The 18,067-nt window shown below is 43.8% G+C and overlaps 1 protein-coding gene and 1 long non-coding RNA gene across 6 annotated transcripts in view; one reads left to right on the plus strand and one right to left on the minus strand.

The window, feature by feature from the left end:
• Nucleotides 1-18,067, minus strand: part of LOC118232147 (rho GTPase-activating protein 7-like) — an 80,211-nt gene that overhangs the window by 15,749 nt on the left and 46,395 nt on the right. For 2 of the 3 annotated variants that reach the window (XM_035426799.1, XM_035426800.1), the window contains 2 exons: nucleotides 1,019-1,090; nucleotides 46-127 (listed from right to left, as the gene is read on the minus strand). In XM_035426799.1, the coding sequence (XP_035282690.1) occupies nucleotides 46-127; nucleotides 1,019-1,090 (154 nt within the window). Of the gene's footprint in view, nucleotides 1-45; nucleotides 128-1,018; nucleotides 1,091-7,400; nucleotides 7,709-18,067 lie in introns of those variants that run through there. The other variant, XM_035426801.1, reaches the window with a different exon arrangement.
• The window catches only part of LOC118232148, a 74,676-nt gene continuing 65,586 nt past the window's right edge, over nucleotides 8,978-18,067 (plus strand). For 2 of the 3 annotated variants that reach the window (XR_004766223.1, XR_004766222.1), the window contains exons 1-2: nucleotides 8,978-9,203; nucleotides 9,528-9,568. This is a non-coding gene — a long non-coding RNA (uncharacterized LOC118232148). Of the gene's footprint in view, nucleotides 9,204-9,488; nucleotides 9,569-18,067 lie in introns of those variants that run through there. The other variant, XR_004766221.1, reaches the window with a different exon arrangement.

Consider the following 18,067-nt stretch of genomic DNA (forward strand, 5'->3'; position numbering starts at 1 on the left):
GGGTGGGGGGGGGATGCGGGCATCATTGAGGGTGTGAGGTCTTACCTGCACAGGGCCTCGATGGCATCCCGGTCGAGGAAGTCATGGTCCCTGGTCACGGAGGAGATTTCGATGGGGAACAGTGAATCTGAGGGGAGAAGGAGAGGAGAGGAGAACATAGGGGTCAGGTGGGGTGGTGGTGGTGGTGGTGGGGGGTGGAGATAGCGGGAATCACACGGTTGATAAAACCCAGAGCTGCTGCCTCTTCAAAGGGGCAGAATCCGCTCCTCCACCAGGGCCTTGGGGGAACGAAGAGAGGGCGCCTGACCCAGATTAGGGGGTGCTGAGCTTGTGGAAAGAATGCGTGGGTCCTCCAAGCCAGGAGGATCTGTCACCAGATCCCACAAGATCCACCCCCCAACCCCCCCCCCCCCCCCCCCACCAAAACAACCCCCCACCTTCCTCCCGATGAAACAAAAGAGGAAGTGCATCCCAGCCGAGCGGGCAAACACAGCTGCCCCGCTGGAAACTCCTGGCGGCGGGGAGCTTCGCCCGCGGCGGGGCCTTCAGGAATGCCCCCCTGTAACTAAGCAAACGCAGGGAGCCCTTTGTCTCCACGCAGAACGCCTTTGAGTCAATCAAGGGCATCCGGAACATTCGACCCAACCCGAGTGAAGGACGTAGTGGTGCGGGTGCAAACTCTTCTTCATAACATCCCATCCAAATAAAAGTCCAAATTTCCAGGTCTCCTGGAACGGAAACGACTCTGTCCATCCGATTTTTTGAAAGTGTCATTTCACCAACACCTTTTAAAATATGACTGCGTGTTTAACTAAGATCAAGCGGCAGCATCTACAAGCATCTGGTACTTGATCTAGCAACTGTACCGTAACGCTGATGCAAATAAAAGGTTCACTAAAAGCATAGCGTAAATGTGGTGATGCAGAAAGAAGGTTCTGGAGATGTCAGTCTTTAATTGCTATGGTAACCCCTTCTCCAATGGAGAATGCAGGTATGGGCAGCTGGTTGGGCCATTTACCTTCGTAGAGCTGCGCATACTGTGGGAAGCCAGCAGCCCTCAGCCAATCACACGCCTCCTTGGCCTCGATCTCTGCGGGGGGAGAAAAGGAGAAAATGAAACAGCTCTGTTAGATATTAACAGAACAGGAAGTTTCACTGTAAGGCTGGTCTGTGCTATGGCAAGCTAATTATTGGCGCCTAACTGAACCCGTGCAGCTAATCAAGAGCCGCAGAGGTAGCCCACTGCTTTCCAGTCAGCTTTTATCTGCAGCCCCCCCCCCCCCCCCCCAAAAAAAAGCGGTTCATGCCATCAAAACGGGCATGAACCGCTTTACCGTCGACAAGGCACGTATAAAATTCCAACCAAACTGCACGGAACGACAGAATTGTTTCCCCAAGCAAAGATGTTCCACAGAAAAGAAGAAAACCGGCACATAATCTTAATCCTAGATGATTAAGACCGTTAAAAACGATCTCTCTCTCTCTCTCAAAAAAAAAAAAAAAAAAAAAAGCAGGCGGTGTTAGATAACTGATAACTCTGTCTGTGATCAGGGTCTTTGGTGTAAGGTGTTTTTTTTTTCTCCGAGGGCTTAGAATGTCAGAAATCTGAATCTGCTCTCAGCTTTGAAGGCATTAGCCAGCTAAAGCCCATAATCCACCAGTGTTCCCATCATTCACAGGAAGAGAAACGGCCAGCGAGGGCCCAGTTCCATGCGGTATCCGCACAGATAATAACGGGGATCAGCGCCAGATGGTGCCCAGAGCCACCCCAGCGCGCCCTTGCTGCGTTTGGGGAAACGGACCAGCGAGGGGGATCCATTTTTAGTGCCCTCCTCACGCCACTTCTGCCAAAGAGCAGAAAATCTGCAGGCGTAAGCACTGATTCCCTGCGACTGGTTACCTGAAATGAGCATCCTACCTCCCAAACTAACGCAGCGGACCGGAGAGAGAGAGAGAGAGAGAGAGAGAGAGACGGTTAGTGATAGCTTGCGGTCATTAGCATTCCCCTTGTTTTCTGATTAGCACAAACAGGCTGCCCCCCCCCCCCCCCCTTTTACGCTGCGACGGCTGGGCTGCATTTCTGACAGCCCTGCTAACTGCCGACAAACGGTGTCGGGGACCATTGTGCTGCAGGGATTGGGGTGGGGGGGGTGGGGGGTGGGGACGACGACGACCGCTTATTAACCATTTGAGGGCATTTAGACAGAGCTTGCTAAATGGTGTCGCAGAGAGGGCCTGTGGAGCAAATGGTGTCCCCGGAGCCCCTGGGAGCCCCTCCCCTACGTCGTGTCGGGGCCCCTTCAGACTGTGGTCCCTGGACAGCGTACGCCCCCCCCCCCCCCCCCAATGCCCTCCGGGGTGTTGTGTGGGTGAGAAAGTTCACACGGGACCTGTGAGAATCGACGCCGACGGGGCCCCGCACGGCGATCTCTCTTCAGCCCCCAACATCACACGGACCGCGCCGGGGATCGCTCGTTACCACGGCGCCAAAGCCGCCATTACGCACCGCCCCCCCCCCCACGCTCAACACGAGCCCCCACTCTGAGGACTGTGTGTGCGCGAAAAGTGGGGGAAAAAAACATCCATAAGGTCCTGCTTCTATACGACTCTCTCCTCTGAAGTGGTTTCTGGAAAACTGGAAAACCACTTTTTTTTTTTTTGGAACCGGAGGAAGGGGTTCCGCCTAATTTCATTGGCAGTTACCACGGTGTGCTGTATTTCACCATGGAGATTGCAAATCAACAGGACTGTAAAAAAAAAAAAAAAAAAAGTGGTTTTCCTCTTTTGGGGTTAACAAGGAGGCTAGAAAAACAAACAGGGTCGGGGGGAGGGGGGGGGGGCAGGGGGGAGGTGGGGTGGGGGTCAGCCCTGACAGGGCAGGAAGGGCAAGCCAAGAGAACTGCTGCTCGGAGGAGTACGTGACTTTCCTCGTTCCAGGCTCGGAGCGAGATTCCAGACCCCGCAGCAATGCGGAGAAGCAGAGGCGCAGTGAATCATTACCAACAACGAGCCCCCGACGCCGCTAAGCGCTAACGCTACCCTGCTACACGGCTAATGTCGCACTGCAGGCGCACCTGGGTGCTAGCATTAGCATGCCTTTGGCTTGGAAAGCACACGTGAGATCATTTAGAGAGAAGCCACAGAAGGGTAATCTCATAAAGACTTCATTTAGTGATACCAACCCCTTAAACTCAACCTATCAGAGCAGATTGCACAATGACGTTTTTGCACGATAGGTCTTTTTCTAATAAAATATTTCACGTATAGTTGCTATGATAATAATACATATCAGTGGTCTGCAACCCTGATCCTGACCAGCTGCAGGTCTGCTGGTGTTTACTGTTACTCAGTGCTTAAGGGATCACTTAAAGCAGTTTGTCAAACAGTTAACTGTCCTCACCTAAATTCTTAAATCTGACCTGTTTGTCCATTTAAAAGTGAAAAACGCAGCAGACTCTGTGGCCCTCCTGGACCTGAGTACAGACCCTTGATACATAAAAAAAATAAACTTGAAAACAAGTCATGTCACATGATAAAAATTAGACCAGGTTTCCTCTGCTGTAAAAAGATAAAATCATAAAAAGAAAATTGTGCACAGAGCCATAAAAACGCACCAAAAATGTACTGTAGCTGCAAATTCCCAATATGCAGATTAACCATGTGCTTTAACAGACCATTAGCAACCCCAGACACACCAGTTTGCATGCAAATTTGACACATTCCACAGAGGGGGAACAATCATCGCCTCCATTCCACCGTTCTCCTCTCCTGAGCACACAGCACAGGATTGTGGGTAATTTAACACGGCTCATCCAACCGCTGACTTAAATCGGTAGAACATACAGGAAGAAGCCGCTAATTTGAGACAGGTAAGAGGGGCAGGAAACACAATAAATTAAACAGAGAAATATCTGCTGACCCGAGCTTACCCTCTCCGCCCCTCCTCCTCCTCCCCCTACTCTCAAACAAACACAGTCCACGTCATTAGAGCCCCCAGTAGTCACCATGTAGCCCTGTGATACCACAAACAAAGGACTACATGCACAGCAAACAATAAACAAGGCTGTTCTATTCAGTGGTTAAAAAAAAGAAAGAAAAAAAAGCAGACACAGAACTCTTCAGTTTTGGAGAAGCCGGCTTACTGGACTTTTTCCAACATATTTTTTTTTTACAAAAGACCAACATGCAGGTAGTGTCATATGTTGAAGCCATTCCAGATCCATAAGTAAAATAGAAATAAGACTCTATGGGCTGGTTTTGTGGACATAGATTGAGATTAAACTGAGTTTAGTCTGGGATTAAATTGAGTTTTGTTTGTAGAATGTCCATTCAAAATTGAACTTAGTCTAGGACTAGACTTAATCTGTGTCTAATAAACTGGTCCCATGTCTCCAATACATTACCTTGCTATTGCAATACTGAACGGGCTTAACATGGATTTATGTTAGTTAACCCTCCCACAATTATAGTGACATCACACATCCGACAGTATTTATCCAGACACGTCAACAATGCAAACGGTCTCCCAAGATCATATAGAACATAAGGAAATGAAAACAGACAAAAATAAGAATAGCAATAACATCACAGAGGTAGATTATGTTTTTTTCTAGAACGCAATTGCCTGATTCAGCTCAAAAATATGTATTACCCAATGAAATAAATGCAAAGTTAAAAAAAAAGAAGTTTTCTATCCTTATCAAATTCATTCAGCTCACACAATATCCGCCATACTCTAGTGAACTGAACCTTGGATCCGCACAAACAAACGGTAACACGTTTCCATTAGAACGTACAGAGAGTACACACACTATCACGCCGTCCGCGTACGGCATGAACCTCTCGGATAGGACCGGTTCTGTATTGTCTACAGCCTCCCAGTGCCGGCGAATTACCTCATTTCCCTTTTCCTTATTAGTAGGAAGCGTGTGAACTTGTTTACTGTACTGAACCATCCTGTATTGAGAATGACCCCCCCCCCCCCCACACACACACACACTCCCCATTTTGTTCAAGGCCAGATAACAGACCCACTATGTCCAACAAAAACACAGACTCTGGCAATCGTGTCAGCCTTGGGTCTGAAGAGAAGCAAAGCTCACACAGAGCAGAGAAGAGAAGAACAGCCTACCTGCCCTCCAACAGACTGCCAGTCCCCTTATCGATCCTATCGGGCCAGATTTAAAAGAAAATTTTAAGGATGAAGGATTTAAACTTGTACACCTGATGAACAACACAGGTTTGTGTGTTTGTGCGTGTGTCAGTGTCTACACACTGCCACTGAAAAAAAAAACAATCAAAATTTTTCTCCTGAGCCCCCCCCCCCCCTCCTCTTGTGCAGTGCATTGATAATTTGTGAGACTTCATGTTTGGATCCAGTCAGCTCTCTGCCCATACCAGTACTCACTGTGGAGCCACACGGAAAGGTAAGCACACAGAAAGCCACTCGCGTGGCCACGGTGTTCAGGAGCAATGACTTTACTCTCCCAACTCCCACTCAGACTTATGACATGATGTAGGCTAATGCTCTTGAAACCTTAGGAAGTGTCCCCCCCCCCCCCCCCTCTCACAATTGGTGGCCAATATTTGACTTGAAACAGGACAAGAATATCGCTTGATGTGTGGCTTGCGTGCGCTCCAAAGGAATGCAGTTAGCATTCTTTGAGTTAGCATAACTTTGAATTTTAACGGATTGCGGCTCTGCATGTACGCAAATTATAGAGGCATTTTAGGGCGCTTTGATATTCAGAGGACGGAGTGAGTAAGGGGTGAATTTTTCCTGTTCAGCTAGAGAGTTGAATGTTGTTTCAAATCACCATAAATGGCTCTTTCTAGCCATTGCAAGGCAAGATCTTATACATGTGGTTCATTCCCAAAAACTCTATTTATGTACTTAATGTATAACAGCTTCAAGCCTTGTTCTCTCAGTGTGTAACACAGGAATGCCTTAAATGCACAACAGTCATGCAACTTTCATGGATGAAATCCATGCTTTTCCCCCCACATCTCTGTGAAGCCTTATGCGCAGATCACAAGAACGGTTCCACTCTGCGACGTTCGACCACTGTCACTCCAAACTGTTAAATAACTGCTCGCGCCAAAGCCCCGCGTCACTCTATATAGGCTAGAGCCTTCTGTCCCGATCTGCCGTTCCTGGCAGAACACACGGAGGGGACACACTTGTTGGAATAATGGGAATACCTAATGGCAATTATCCATGCCATGGACCATACACAGGCTGCTGTCCAGATGGAACATCCAAATGCATGTCCTAATTGCTCTTTTCTACATGGGTGATGGATTTACACCCCCTTGGCCACGGTGCTGTCAGGTCTGCTCTTCTCTAACCGAGAACCGACAGCTGGTCGAGGAGGGAGAAATGCACGATATGGACACTTTGAAAAACTTAATTTCTCCTCCCTAAAAAAAAAGTTACAAAAAACCTGAAAATACGTAACTGTTTCATTAGGAAACCGAGAAAAGACACGCGCCCGTTGCTATATAAGCAAAAGAAAGATAGCTTCATCATTCTTTGGGGAGGGGAGGGAGGGTGTATGGGGGTTGTTGGCTGTCCCTCTTTGCAAGCCTGCCAGATCCCCCTATGGTATACACAGTCTACAGGAGGTGTTCCTTCTCCGAGTAGATCAAAGGCATTTCTCACAATGAAAGATAGCCCAGTCAACACCCAGCATCACCAATGTCCGCCAAACTAACAGGCAGCCTTTAAAAAACGCACAACATTTGAAAAAGTGCATCATCTGTAAGACAAACTTTATGCAGAAAAAATTATGCAAAACAACCAATCAATCAAAATTTGGAATATAAAACTGGGGCTCATGTAGTTCTTGATACTTAATTGCAGTACATTTGCATTACAATCACGTAGCAGACGGTCTTATCAGGAGCGATTTCAAGAACATCAGTGTTACTGTCAAGTGTTAAAGGTGCAACATCACATTTTACATCATGCAGCGTTAACATTTCATCTTCAGAAAGTCAGAAGTGTTTTATATTTTCCCTCAATTAATCAAAAACCTATGTTTAAATCTGATATAACGGGAAATGGGCCATTTAGCCTATTTTTTAAACCCCCAAGGTACCTACATACGAAGCGACATACAGACGTAGACTGAAACGATGTCTCGCCGAGAAACTACAGTGTTGCAGCAGACAAAAGAACGGTCGAGTTAATACAGCGAAATAATAAACATTTACATTAGAACTAATTGCCCGTTAGTTATAAAACAAGTACCAAACATTTTATGAAATTCTCAAAATATTACATATCAAGGAAATTTAGTCATGCATCATGGAAATACATTGTTTGAAATTTAAAAGTTAGACGAAATAGCTTGGGACACAGTAAGTGGAGTTTTATTATGTGCATAAAATATACTCACGAGTTAAGATCATTCTTTTGTTTTAAGCTTTTTCCCCGTGTAAACAAATCCAGTGACACTACTTAAGCCCAGAGAGTTTTATACCAGATGTTAAGGAGAGCCACTCATCTCATCCCCGTACTAGAATTTTGACCGGCATTTCAGAAGGAAACAGCAAAGAAGAAAAATCAGACCGAAGACGCAAGTCCTCTGCTCTTCGCGTCATTCAATAAATCCATGATTAATATTTCTCAGTTTTTCTTTTCCGTCAACCACAGACACATTTAAAGTCTGCTCCCCGTACGAGCTGCCCAAGGAGCGCAAATGAACCCTGTTTCAGTGTTCGAGAATGGGAAGCTGTAGCAAAGCCCCGCCTCCTTCGGCTACACCAACGGCATACCTGATAGAGGACAACCCCCTACAAACCGTAAGCCCCCCCCCCCCCCCCCCCCCGCAGGTTAGTTGTGATACAATACTATGATTATGATCATAAATATACTCACGCTTGCTTACATTCCTTTGCAGACAGGAGAGTATTCCTCAACTTAATAGCATTTATATCAATCGGCAATATATTATACAATAAAATACATTTTTATGAATTCAGATAGCCTACTAGAATATGAAGTAAATATATTTTTAAATGGCCTATACAAATGCAGTATGTTCATGCGTGAGCTATATTCCAGTGCTGTATTTCAACTGGCAAGCCCGAGATTTAGCACACATTCGAGGGAAAATAATCTAAAATCACAGAAACACGAATAACCTCTGGCACCAATATTAATCTTCAGGAACATTATCACGTTATCGAGTGCAAATTCTTCGACTACACTAGCTCCAAAGTTTTGTTTAGCTGATTACTGAGAGTAACTCGTAATAGTTTTGAGTAATATGTACCCATTTATGCCACTTCTGCAACAAGATCACTGTCTTCCTGCTATGTCTGGGGTCAGTTCTCTGCTGAACTGAATCACCGTGGAAAGCTAAGAGCTAATGAGACCCAATGGGCTCCGGTCATAAAACGGACTTGCTTCAAGCCACCATTTAGAAATTACAGGTCTGAGCGAGAAAGCGCCATGTGAGGGGGGAGACGTGTTTACACTCTGCGGCTGAGCCACGGAGAAAAGCCGAAAGATTTTCCCATACATGGCCAGGCCAGCACAGCGCTGACGGGGGAGCAGGCTACAGAGAATCCCATGAAAAAGCAAAGGAGAAGATTCCCAGCCAGGTCACATCCTGCCCTTTATGTATTTTCCGGTTGTTGAATGGGTCAAATATATTAGTTACCTAAAATACTTTTTTTTGGGGGGGGGGGGGGGGGGGGGGCGATTCTGCAGCAGCTGGAGCTTCCAAAAAAGTTGAAGAATATATACACAATGTGCCTGTTTGAAGACAAAAATGTTGCTTGTTGCTGTTGTGGGAATATTTTGATGAGTCCACGACCGGAATGTCCATTGTTTAAGATTATTTGTTAATTAACAACAGTCTCTCTCTCCCTCTCTCTCAAAGATGATGATGAAGACAAAACAAAAAACGGATTATATACATGTTTTTACATTAAAAAAACACATTATGTATAATATGATTTCATTTAACGCCGGAAAATCCCTGAGCCGTTGTTGTTTATTTTTATGAAGCCCTGCAGCACAGCTGAAATGAAAACAGATTCTCTAGCTGAGCCTTTTCATTAGCGAGAATTAGAATGAATCACCATTCATTATTATGAAAACAAAAACCCTGTCATATTTGATTGATGACGTGTATCCGCCTGGAATTGATCTGACGTAGCATGTCGCCTACAGCTGGGGCCTACTTGTGAAGGTAAAGTTATGTTTAGACACTTAACGTTAGATAAGTAAATGCACTAAACGTACGATTCCGGTGCGGGAAAGCGTACGGAGTGAGATAATGATAAAGTTTAATTGCCCCCTGAGTTCCACTTTAAAAAGTATTTGTCTCGTGTTCTTTGCATGACAATCGTGAAGGCAGAGGAAGTACAAACTTTGCAGCTCATGCTAGCAAGTAGCCTGTGGAGCTAGCAATGAACCGTTGAGCTTACTGTTCTATTTTACCTTTGGATTATTACTGTGTTCTGCTAATGATGATGCAATTAACACATGCGGTGTTAACACATGTAAACCACAGCATGGACTGGAGTATATCAGCCGAACAGAGTCAACAACTTGGTAAGTGAAACATTCATATTATTTATTTACGCCAAACGTGTGCGTTTGTGTATGCGCGTGCATGTGACGGCCTGCGTTTTGCGTCTCTGTGTTTCTAACGCTGTGTCCGTTTTGTAACTTTAGATCGCCGTGTCTTCGCTACATTTTAATAGGCCTGTGTATTGTTGTCCATGGTCCTGTCTACTGTTTAACTATATTTCAGAATATGCGTTCTAGCAAACGTTCGCTGAATGTTTTATAAGACTTAGATATTTGTCGCAATATGTGACAATACCTGATTTATGTTTGTAATAGGATATCAACTATTTTCCAGTCGTGAATTTTAAAATAATTTGGTCTCAAAGGCCCCTACAGAGCGCCCTGCCCCGCCCTCGCTCCCCATGCTAAAGACCCAAGCTCCACCCCTGCAGTCAGTTCAGTTTTAGTTTTAACCCCAACAGCATTAAAACTGAAAAAAAAAATGTGATGTGCAACAGGAAAAAATGTTGCACGCCAGCTGAGGACCCAGGGATTAAATGCAACACCCTTTTCCTTGACCGCGCCACTAGCGAATATGCCCTACAAAAAGACACCACAACAAGATATGTACTGTCGTACAGGTCTGTATTAAGTTACACAATAATATACGATCATACTAACTGACAGACATGGATACATACATACCTTCCTTTGATTTTAAATGCATGCATTTGCCGGGCACTTCCTCCATTTCATTCTGCTGACTGTTTAGAGGGGCGTATTAATTTATCATTGTAATATCTTTTACAGGGCCCAAACGAAAACAAAACCATTTTCATTGTTCCTGTTATGAACAGGGCGAGCAGACATAATCTTGATGAGCTGCCTCCAGTGGTCTTTAAAGACGTTGTGACTCTGTAGACTCTGACAACGGGGCCTCAGAGGATAGGACAAGACACAGCGTCTTTTGTCTTCACTTCCAAGCTGGAAATAACCGACTGCAGCCTAGATAGGGTTCCCTTTTGATCTCCTTCACTAATAAACAGAGATAAATATTAACCCCATTTCATGCCTGCTTCTAAACCTTGAGAATAATAGGACAGAAATATAGGCAGGCCAGACTTTCTTTTTTTTTTTTTTCACAAGCCAAATATAGGCCTGGGAAATTCACAAGGATGCCATTCATTTTCTTTTAAACATTCACACCCACGTAAGCTTTAAAATATCACACAAAAATAATCGTATGTTAATTCTTAAGCAGTTTACTGGGTGTCTCTGAAGACCAGTCACATACTGCGTTTTTTTAAGGGAAGTACAATTCATACAATATAACATAACTATAAATGATAATTCATTTCAAAATGTCCTTATTAATTGATCGCTCCAAAAATAAAAGGTCACAATGTCAAGAGAGAAATAAGTGACTTTAAACGCATGACTGAAAATTACGGACAGGAACTTATCATTAAATTGAACAGAGATCACATTACCATGATTTTAGACCAGTGCCTTCATCGGAATAAAAAAAATAAAGGTCTGGTAATTCCCCCAACACAAGCACCAGTGGCCAGTGGCCGTGTCTGCAGTGGAGTGTTTTGATCCATAAAACCTTGCGATATCATGTGACTTTGGCAGGGTGTCTGTCCGAGCTGTCATATGATAATGCCAGCGGGGTAATAGTTGGGAATTTTGGGGACCTGGAATTTGTGTTATATTAAAGAAATGAATCATCCGGACTGAGACATTCAGGGTGTGTGCCCCGTCTTCAAGTACCAACTGATATCCTTGAGCTCCACTGCATTGCACGAGTGTGTTTTGATAGCGCACACCCTGTACACTTGCGTTATTAATCAAGGGAAAAAGACATGATTGCTATGGAATAATGACTTCAGAAATGTTGAAAATATAATGCGCGATGATTGGAACTATTTTGAAATGATAAATGATGGGGACAAAACAAGCTTTCTGATACATACCACTGCGTTTGGTGCTGCTTTCTGTGTTATGCATTAATGTGAGAAGAAACCTGACAACTCAACTATGATCTGTGCTTGTCTTACCTTCACAACTACACATCATTGCAAACACTGCTATATTTTGGGCATTATAACTGGTAGCAACATTATCTTGCAACAGTGACGCTTAATAGTTGTCCACTTGTTTTCTATTATTTGACAGGAGTGTACAGTTACCCTTTTCAAGACTTTTTCTTTCTGATGTACTCCTTTGTTAATATCATGTAATGAACCAATACATCATTATATAGGCCCTATATAAAAATCACAGACTGAATTTTCCTTATGTTATGAGCACGCTTCAAGAGAAGTATTTATAAACTATTCTCCACTGTTGCTTGCGTTATGCAAACAAATACTGCCAAAATCTTTAGGTCTTTTTTTTTTACAGTGTAGATGTAGAATCAGGCTTGCTCACATAGTTCATGCTTATGTGAATACAGCATTGGTCACGCTGACCTATATTGACTCAGCTAACTTTGGCCTGGCCTAGTTATGAAAAAAATCTGTGAGCAAAGTTAGAAAATTGTTTAACTTTGGCCCGCTTCCTCTGGATCTAAAGGGAGGATAAACTGAGAGGGCCTGACAGAAGTAGAGAAGTATGGTGTGGTCACTGACCTATGAAAAACAACAGTCCTGTCTCTGAACTACTGGCCCTCAACCCTGGTCCTGGAGAGCCACAGGGCCTCCTGGCTCTTGTTCAAAGCAGCTGCAAATTCATAACAAAGAAACCAGGTGAGGTGAGCTGACTGTGTCACCAAGTGCATTAATTGATCAGTTAAGTGCTGAGTAACAATGAAAGCCAACACGCATTTGTGACTTTCTTCAGAACCACTGTTCTTCAAAAAAAAAAAAAAAAAAAAAAGATCTTGTTTTTTATTGATTTATTGTTTTTTTTTTTTTAATTTTTAAATTTTTTTTTAGTAGAATCTCAGACATGGGATAGCGGGATGAAGTTTCGTTCTGGCGAAAGCTCTTGCTCTCGAATCGAGAGTGACGCTGTGATCTCCACGCACGGCTCTGGTTGCTTCCAGCAGAATGGAAAGGCAGTCATGTTGCGGAGGCCCGGAGAACATTCTGTCCCGGATCTCGACAGTAAAAATGGCGTACGGTGACTTGCCAGGAAGCAGTAAAAATGTAGCCTACATCTCCGGCAGATCTCTGGCCGCGCGGCGCGCACACAGCACGCTTTCGTTACGCCTTCGACCCGCAGTGCAGTATTCTGCGCGAGGCTTACCGATAAAATGAGCTCGGCCGGATAATCCTACCCAAATATTCAACCCTTCAGCCACGACAAACAAGAAAACAATTTATTTTATATGCATAATATATGACAACAGAACAGTGTAGTCCGTGTTAAATATGAGCATTGTCCTGTATTTTGATATCTGGAGGGTTATTGCGTGATTCTGAAGTCATTACAGCAGCTCCTCGTGCGTCATAGCTATTAAATATGTTTGGGTTAGCTCAGGAATTGTTGACAAGCAGATAGGTATGAAGAATTTTCACAAGCTTCTTCTTGGAAACGTGCTCCTTAATAATTTGGGTCTTCCGCAATTTGTTTTTAAAGACAAGACCATCTCATTTACCTGTTTTACATTTATTCCGAAGGGCTGTATTACAGGACTCAAACCTAAGGGGACGTATTTAGATGTAGGCTATGTCATGTACGGAGAGAATACTCCTCTGAAACTATGTATGTTTTTGTTATTATAAGCCACAGGGATGTCTTGCGTCATACGAACGGATGGACAACTGCATTCATGGAAAAGCTCAAAACATTTCATAATAAAGCTATGAGTAATGTTTGCTATTTTCAAGGGTAACCAACCACCCCCCCCCCCCCACAAAAGTAAAAACCACTGAATGAGCTGGAACATGTCCAGTTCATATTCCTTAAATTAGTCATGCCTGGGTTGGGAGATATGGGACATGTTGATTTAGTGAATGGCGGGTGAGAGAGTGTGCGAGCAGCGTATCGGAGAGATGCTCCTTCTCTCCCACGTTAACCCAGGAAAGAACAGCAGCTTGCCTGACGTCTGTCGGCACAGTCACCGTTCGGTCACCCGTCAAAAGCTTTTGGGACTCGATGAGATCGGACTGGTGAAAAAATGGTAATTATTCCAGTGTGTGGAAGATTAGATTTTTATTATTTTTTTTAAACGCCCTTGTTTAACTGTCTAGGGAGGAATTTTCGTGTTGCACACTCATTTTGTGCTGATCACCCCTAACCTTTAGATTCTTGTAAAAAAATGTTTTTTACTGAGATGGTTCCAAATGTTACTACATTGAGAAACATTCTCACAAGAAGCTTTTGTTTGGTAGGAAGAGGGCGCTTTCACAATCTGGGTAGGCAATTACAGAAATCACCGGGGAAATTAGATTAAGATTACATTCAACATCACAAGTTTAGCTCTAAACTTTAATTATGTGACCCTCCCTTTTTACATAAAAACTGGCCTTAGATATGGAATTTTACAGGCCAAAATCAAACATAATTGTTTTGCCATTTTCTTTACTGGTATCAAATCAAAATTGTTGTCTAGGGGTTCACGTGCAAACTTTATTTAGGGAGACAAATGTGAAAAACACTAGGTCAAGTAAAGAAACCACATGTTACAGGGACAGTTAAGATATCAAATGTGGGATTGACTTCAAAGTTATCGTTCATCTGAAAAGATAAAACAAAATTCCAGGCGCGTTGCAGTCAGACAATCAGTCAGTCATGCTATAGCCATCAGTTTGTCCTTGTTTACTTTCAGAGAAAGAAAGCGTTACCGTATATCTGTTCTAAATATGTTTTTACTGGTGTTGTGTTGTCCATTTCTGCTATAACCATACAGTATAGTGGGTCAACATATTGCAGAATGTTGTTCCAGAAATATATTTAATGCTCACAACATGTTTTTCTTTATTTGCTTAACTCTGAAAAGATGTAGAGAAAAGGCCGTGATCCAGCCTCTCTGGGTTCCCACGTTTGCCTCTTACAATGCGGTTATTATTATGGCTTCTGGTTTTGTTCCAGGAGTTTCTTTGTGATAGCAGTATTATACAGATGGTACATTTTGCATAAGTCTGGTAATGTGAATGTGAAGATTTCCTTTTGAGCTCAGGAGCAGAATCCAAGCAGGCAGAGAGGGTGACATAGATGCACAGGAAGCTCTCCAAAATAGTTTGGAAGAGAGTCAGAGTTGATGCTGAGGGAATATGGCAAGGCTGCTCATTTCACCCCCCAAGATTTTTGAAGCTTGCGTCCATATGGCTGTTTTTCTCAAGATGCAAGTGACTGTGGTGTTTGAACAATGAACACAGAGACACACAGAGACACACACACACACACAGACTCACACAGACTCAGAACAATCTTGTGATAATGTGTTTTACATTGACTATACTAAAATACAGCGGATAGAGTGTAGGAGGGGCTTCACGGAAAAACGCTCACTTGAGCCTTACTTCAGACAAATTCTCTGCATGAAATCATATAGCGACGATGGTATTGCATATCACATCTCACATAATGGGAGACTATCATCCGTTGAGCGATGGTTCTGGGAGAACAGAGCTGCTCTGCACTGTATAAAATTCCCGATTCTAATTAAATATCGTCCTTAATAGCACATCATAGCTGCTTTTTCCTTGAGTTGGCAGCATTCTCGCTGAAAGCACTCACAGGTCACTTTGAGGTAGGCCCAGCAATCTCGCTACTGCAGTTCTTAACATCAGCTGTGTCACACCGCCATGCAAACTATGTGATGATTTATAGCTGTAATTATGCAATACGAAGCGCTTTCCCCAAGAGAAGACGAGGCACGCGTTAAAGGTAACAAAAGTCACGAGTCTTTAAAAAAGGCATTCATAACAACGAACTGGCCTTTTCCAAAATACTGCAAGTTTTAACCACTTTATAAGAAACTTCTGCACATTTTCTGGGCTTTAATTAGGCTATGCTGAGGGTTTAGATATGATATTTGACCAAATGCAGGTGATTCGCCTCTTACCACAGTAGCCAAATCTTCATGCAAAGCCTTTCTGCCAGAATGGCTGACATTTTTTAATTATTCTGACCTGGCACAGCAAATAGGGGACTGTCCAGCTGCCAAACACGTGCCAAATCCCTTTTTTGAAATAATATATAAATCATAGCTGCAAAGTGTTGTGTGCCATTATACTGTACATGAAAATACATGTACCTCCTCTTCTTTCCATGTCATACACTACTGTACATGAGGTCCCAGAAACTAGTCAACTTTAGGGCAGATGTATGCCTCTTAGATGTAGGCCGTGTTTCCTTTCATTTTCAGGAAAAAAGAAAAAAAAAAAAAAAAACGTTTTCCTCGTTCACCCTGTGTGTGGTGTGGAAGGTCTGCGAGCCTAAACAAGACATAATGGAGATAAAAGATTAAGCTGTACACTCAAGTAAGCATGTGGTCACGCATTGTTATCTTGATTATACCTGATTTTCCGGAGCGTGGCCAAAATTATGCCCTCCGTTTCCTCTGAAAAATGAGGCGCCGTTTCACACGACCCAGTTAATCACGTTATTACAAAATGTCTTTTTTTCTGCATTTAGGGTTGACCACCTCTTGTGTTCAGCGGCAGGAAGATAAATGTGATCGTGGACAATATCCTCATTTGTATTTTGCAGAATAAAGCTTGCAGGTATCCTCTAATCTGTTACTTTCAGAGCCATTTCTGTCAGACAGGCAGCTCAGGATAAACTAAGCAAATATCAATAGTCCACAGAGCCGTATAGAAAAACGGTGGACCTAACTCCTCTGTTTAGCTCCTGATGTGCTCTTGTGGTGGGCATGTGTTATAGCTTTCACTGAAATTGCCTTTTGTCTGCAGTCACATTCCCGGCTGTGTAAAGCAGTTGTAAGAACATTTCTTTGAAAGAAATCTCAGAATGTTGAGGAATAGAGCCCTTTTTTTTAGCATGCAGATTTCTTCTATTCTTAATGTTGAGGTGAGGTAAAGCACCTCTGCCCTCTAGACGTATATGCAGTAACGCCTCATACACACTTTGATCTGTGCTCTGGTTTTGTTATTTTCGTTTCTGTGAGTTAAAGTCTACAGAGGGTCTGCTGAGAGTCTGAAATTCTGCTGAATCTGCTGAAATTTGCCATTTGCACACTGGAATCATTCATCAGCTGAACCCCCTAGCGCCCGTTCGCTGTGTCAGGTCCTACGTGCGACGGTGCACATGTGCAGTTGCATTTGCAAGTGCCTCGCGAGCCGCGAATGGGTATCAGGCATTCTTTAAATGCCTGATAGAAGTCAGATACTGCCAGCAGCCAGCTGAAAATGGCTGTTGTCTACGAGCAGTTTCTGTTTCCTGTAAATACACGCTGGATGGAATCAGACAACAAGGAATTTATTGAGCTGGGGCATAGGGGTTTAGTTATCCTGTCTACAAAACTGTTGCCACTGCAAACAACTGTAGCCCCAGAAGCCAATAACCAATAGTTGATGGCAACAGTCGCCAAATTTTTGTGTCATGAAGTTAAGGTAGTTCATAACCTTAAGGGACAGGATCAGTAAACAGCGGTGGTAACAATAGGGTGAGTTTTAAGTCCAACTGATTGATTTTTCAGCACATTTGTGGTGCACCAGCCCTGGGTATTCTACAACAAGCCACATACACAGTACTCTTGCTTACACTTCTCAGGAACAACCATATCAGAGTTAAGGGGGTTGTTCTTTAAGTTCTCGTATATGGGTGATCTATACCATGAGCCCAACCTGCTTTTACGTTCACGAAGGCACATACATGCATTTCGCGCCTCTCACTGGGATAAGTGTGCAAGTCAATTTAGCAAGTACTGCGATGAGTCCCAGCAAATTAACTGTAGACGTGTAGAGGTGCCCATGGACACACACCTGGAAAAGGCCCTTTTGGAACACTTCATTTAAAAGCGATCACAGTAATTCTCGACAGCTGTGCGGCTGCCTTCAACATCACATTTAGTTAAGATGTTTGAAATACAGCTATAATCCCATCTGCAGATTAGTAGCAAAATCCCATTGGCTGGATCTGCACCAAACGGTCAATGGGATTTGGCTTTTTCGTAGTGTAGTTTTTTGGGCAAATGCTGCAGTTTCGTGAAGTTGAACAAACGGCCGCCTGTTGTGGGGTAAAGTAAAGTTGCTTCATCGCCACCGAGCTGATGGAGCACACGGGAGCTCCTGTCCGCTCTGACATGGGAACGAGCACGAACAGCTGAGCGCCGCGATCGGCCTTCGCCGCAAAACGGGCTGTGTGACAAATTGAAGGCTTAAGTCTGACACCGCCTATTTAAGCGAATGTCATGGATTTGAGGGGCCTGAGCTGCGGTGCTGCCAAGTGCATTTTCCCCACTGTGTTTTTACAGGGCAGAAGCACAGATCCAAACTGTAAAACCGCAACTCTCGTCAGGCTGTGTTGCCTTTATACCAGAGGGTGGTTTGATATTGGGATTTGGTCTGACCCCCAAGTACTACGCCGTGGCTCCTTAGGAAGAGGAACTTGCTGGCCGGGGATGGT

This window comes from Anguilla anguilla, chromosome 7, assembly GCF_013347855.1.
Source record: "Anguilla anguilla isolate fAngAng1 chromosome 7, fAngAng1.pri, whole genome shotgun sequence".
NCBI classification, from domain to species: domain Eukaryota; kingdom Metazoa; phylum Chordata; class Actinopteri; order Anguilliformes; family Anguillidae; genus Anguilla; species Anguilla anguilla.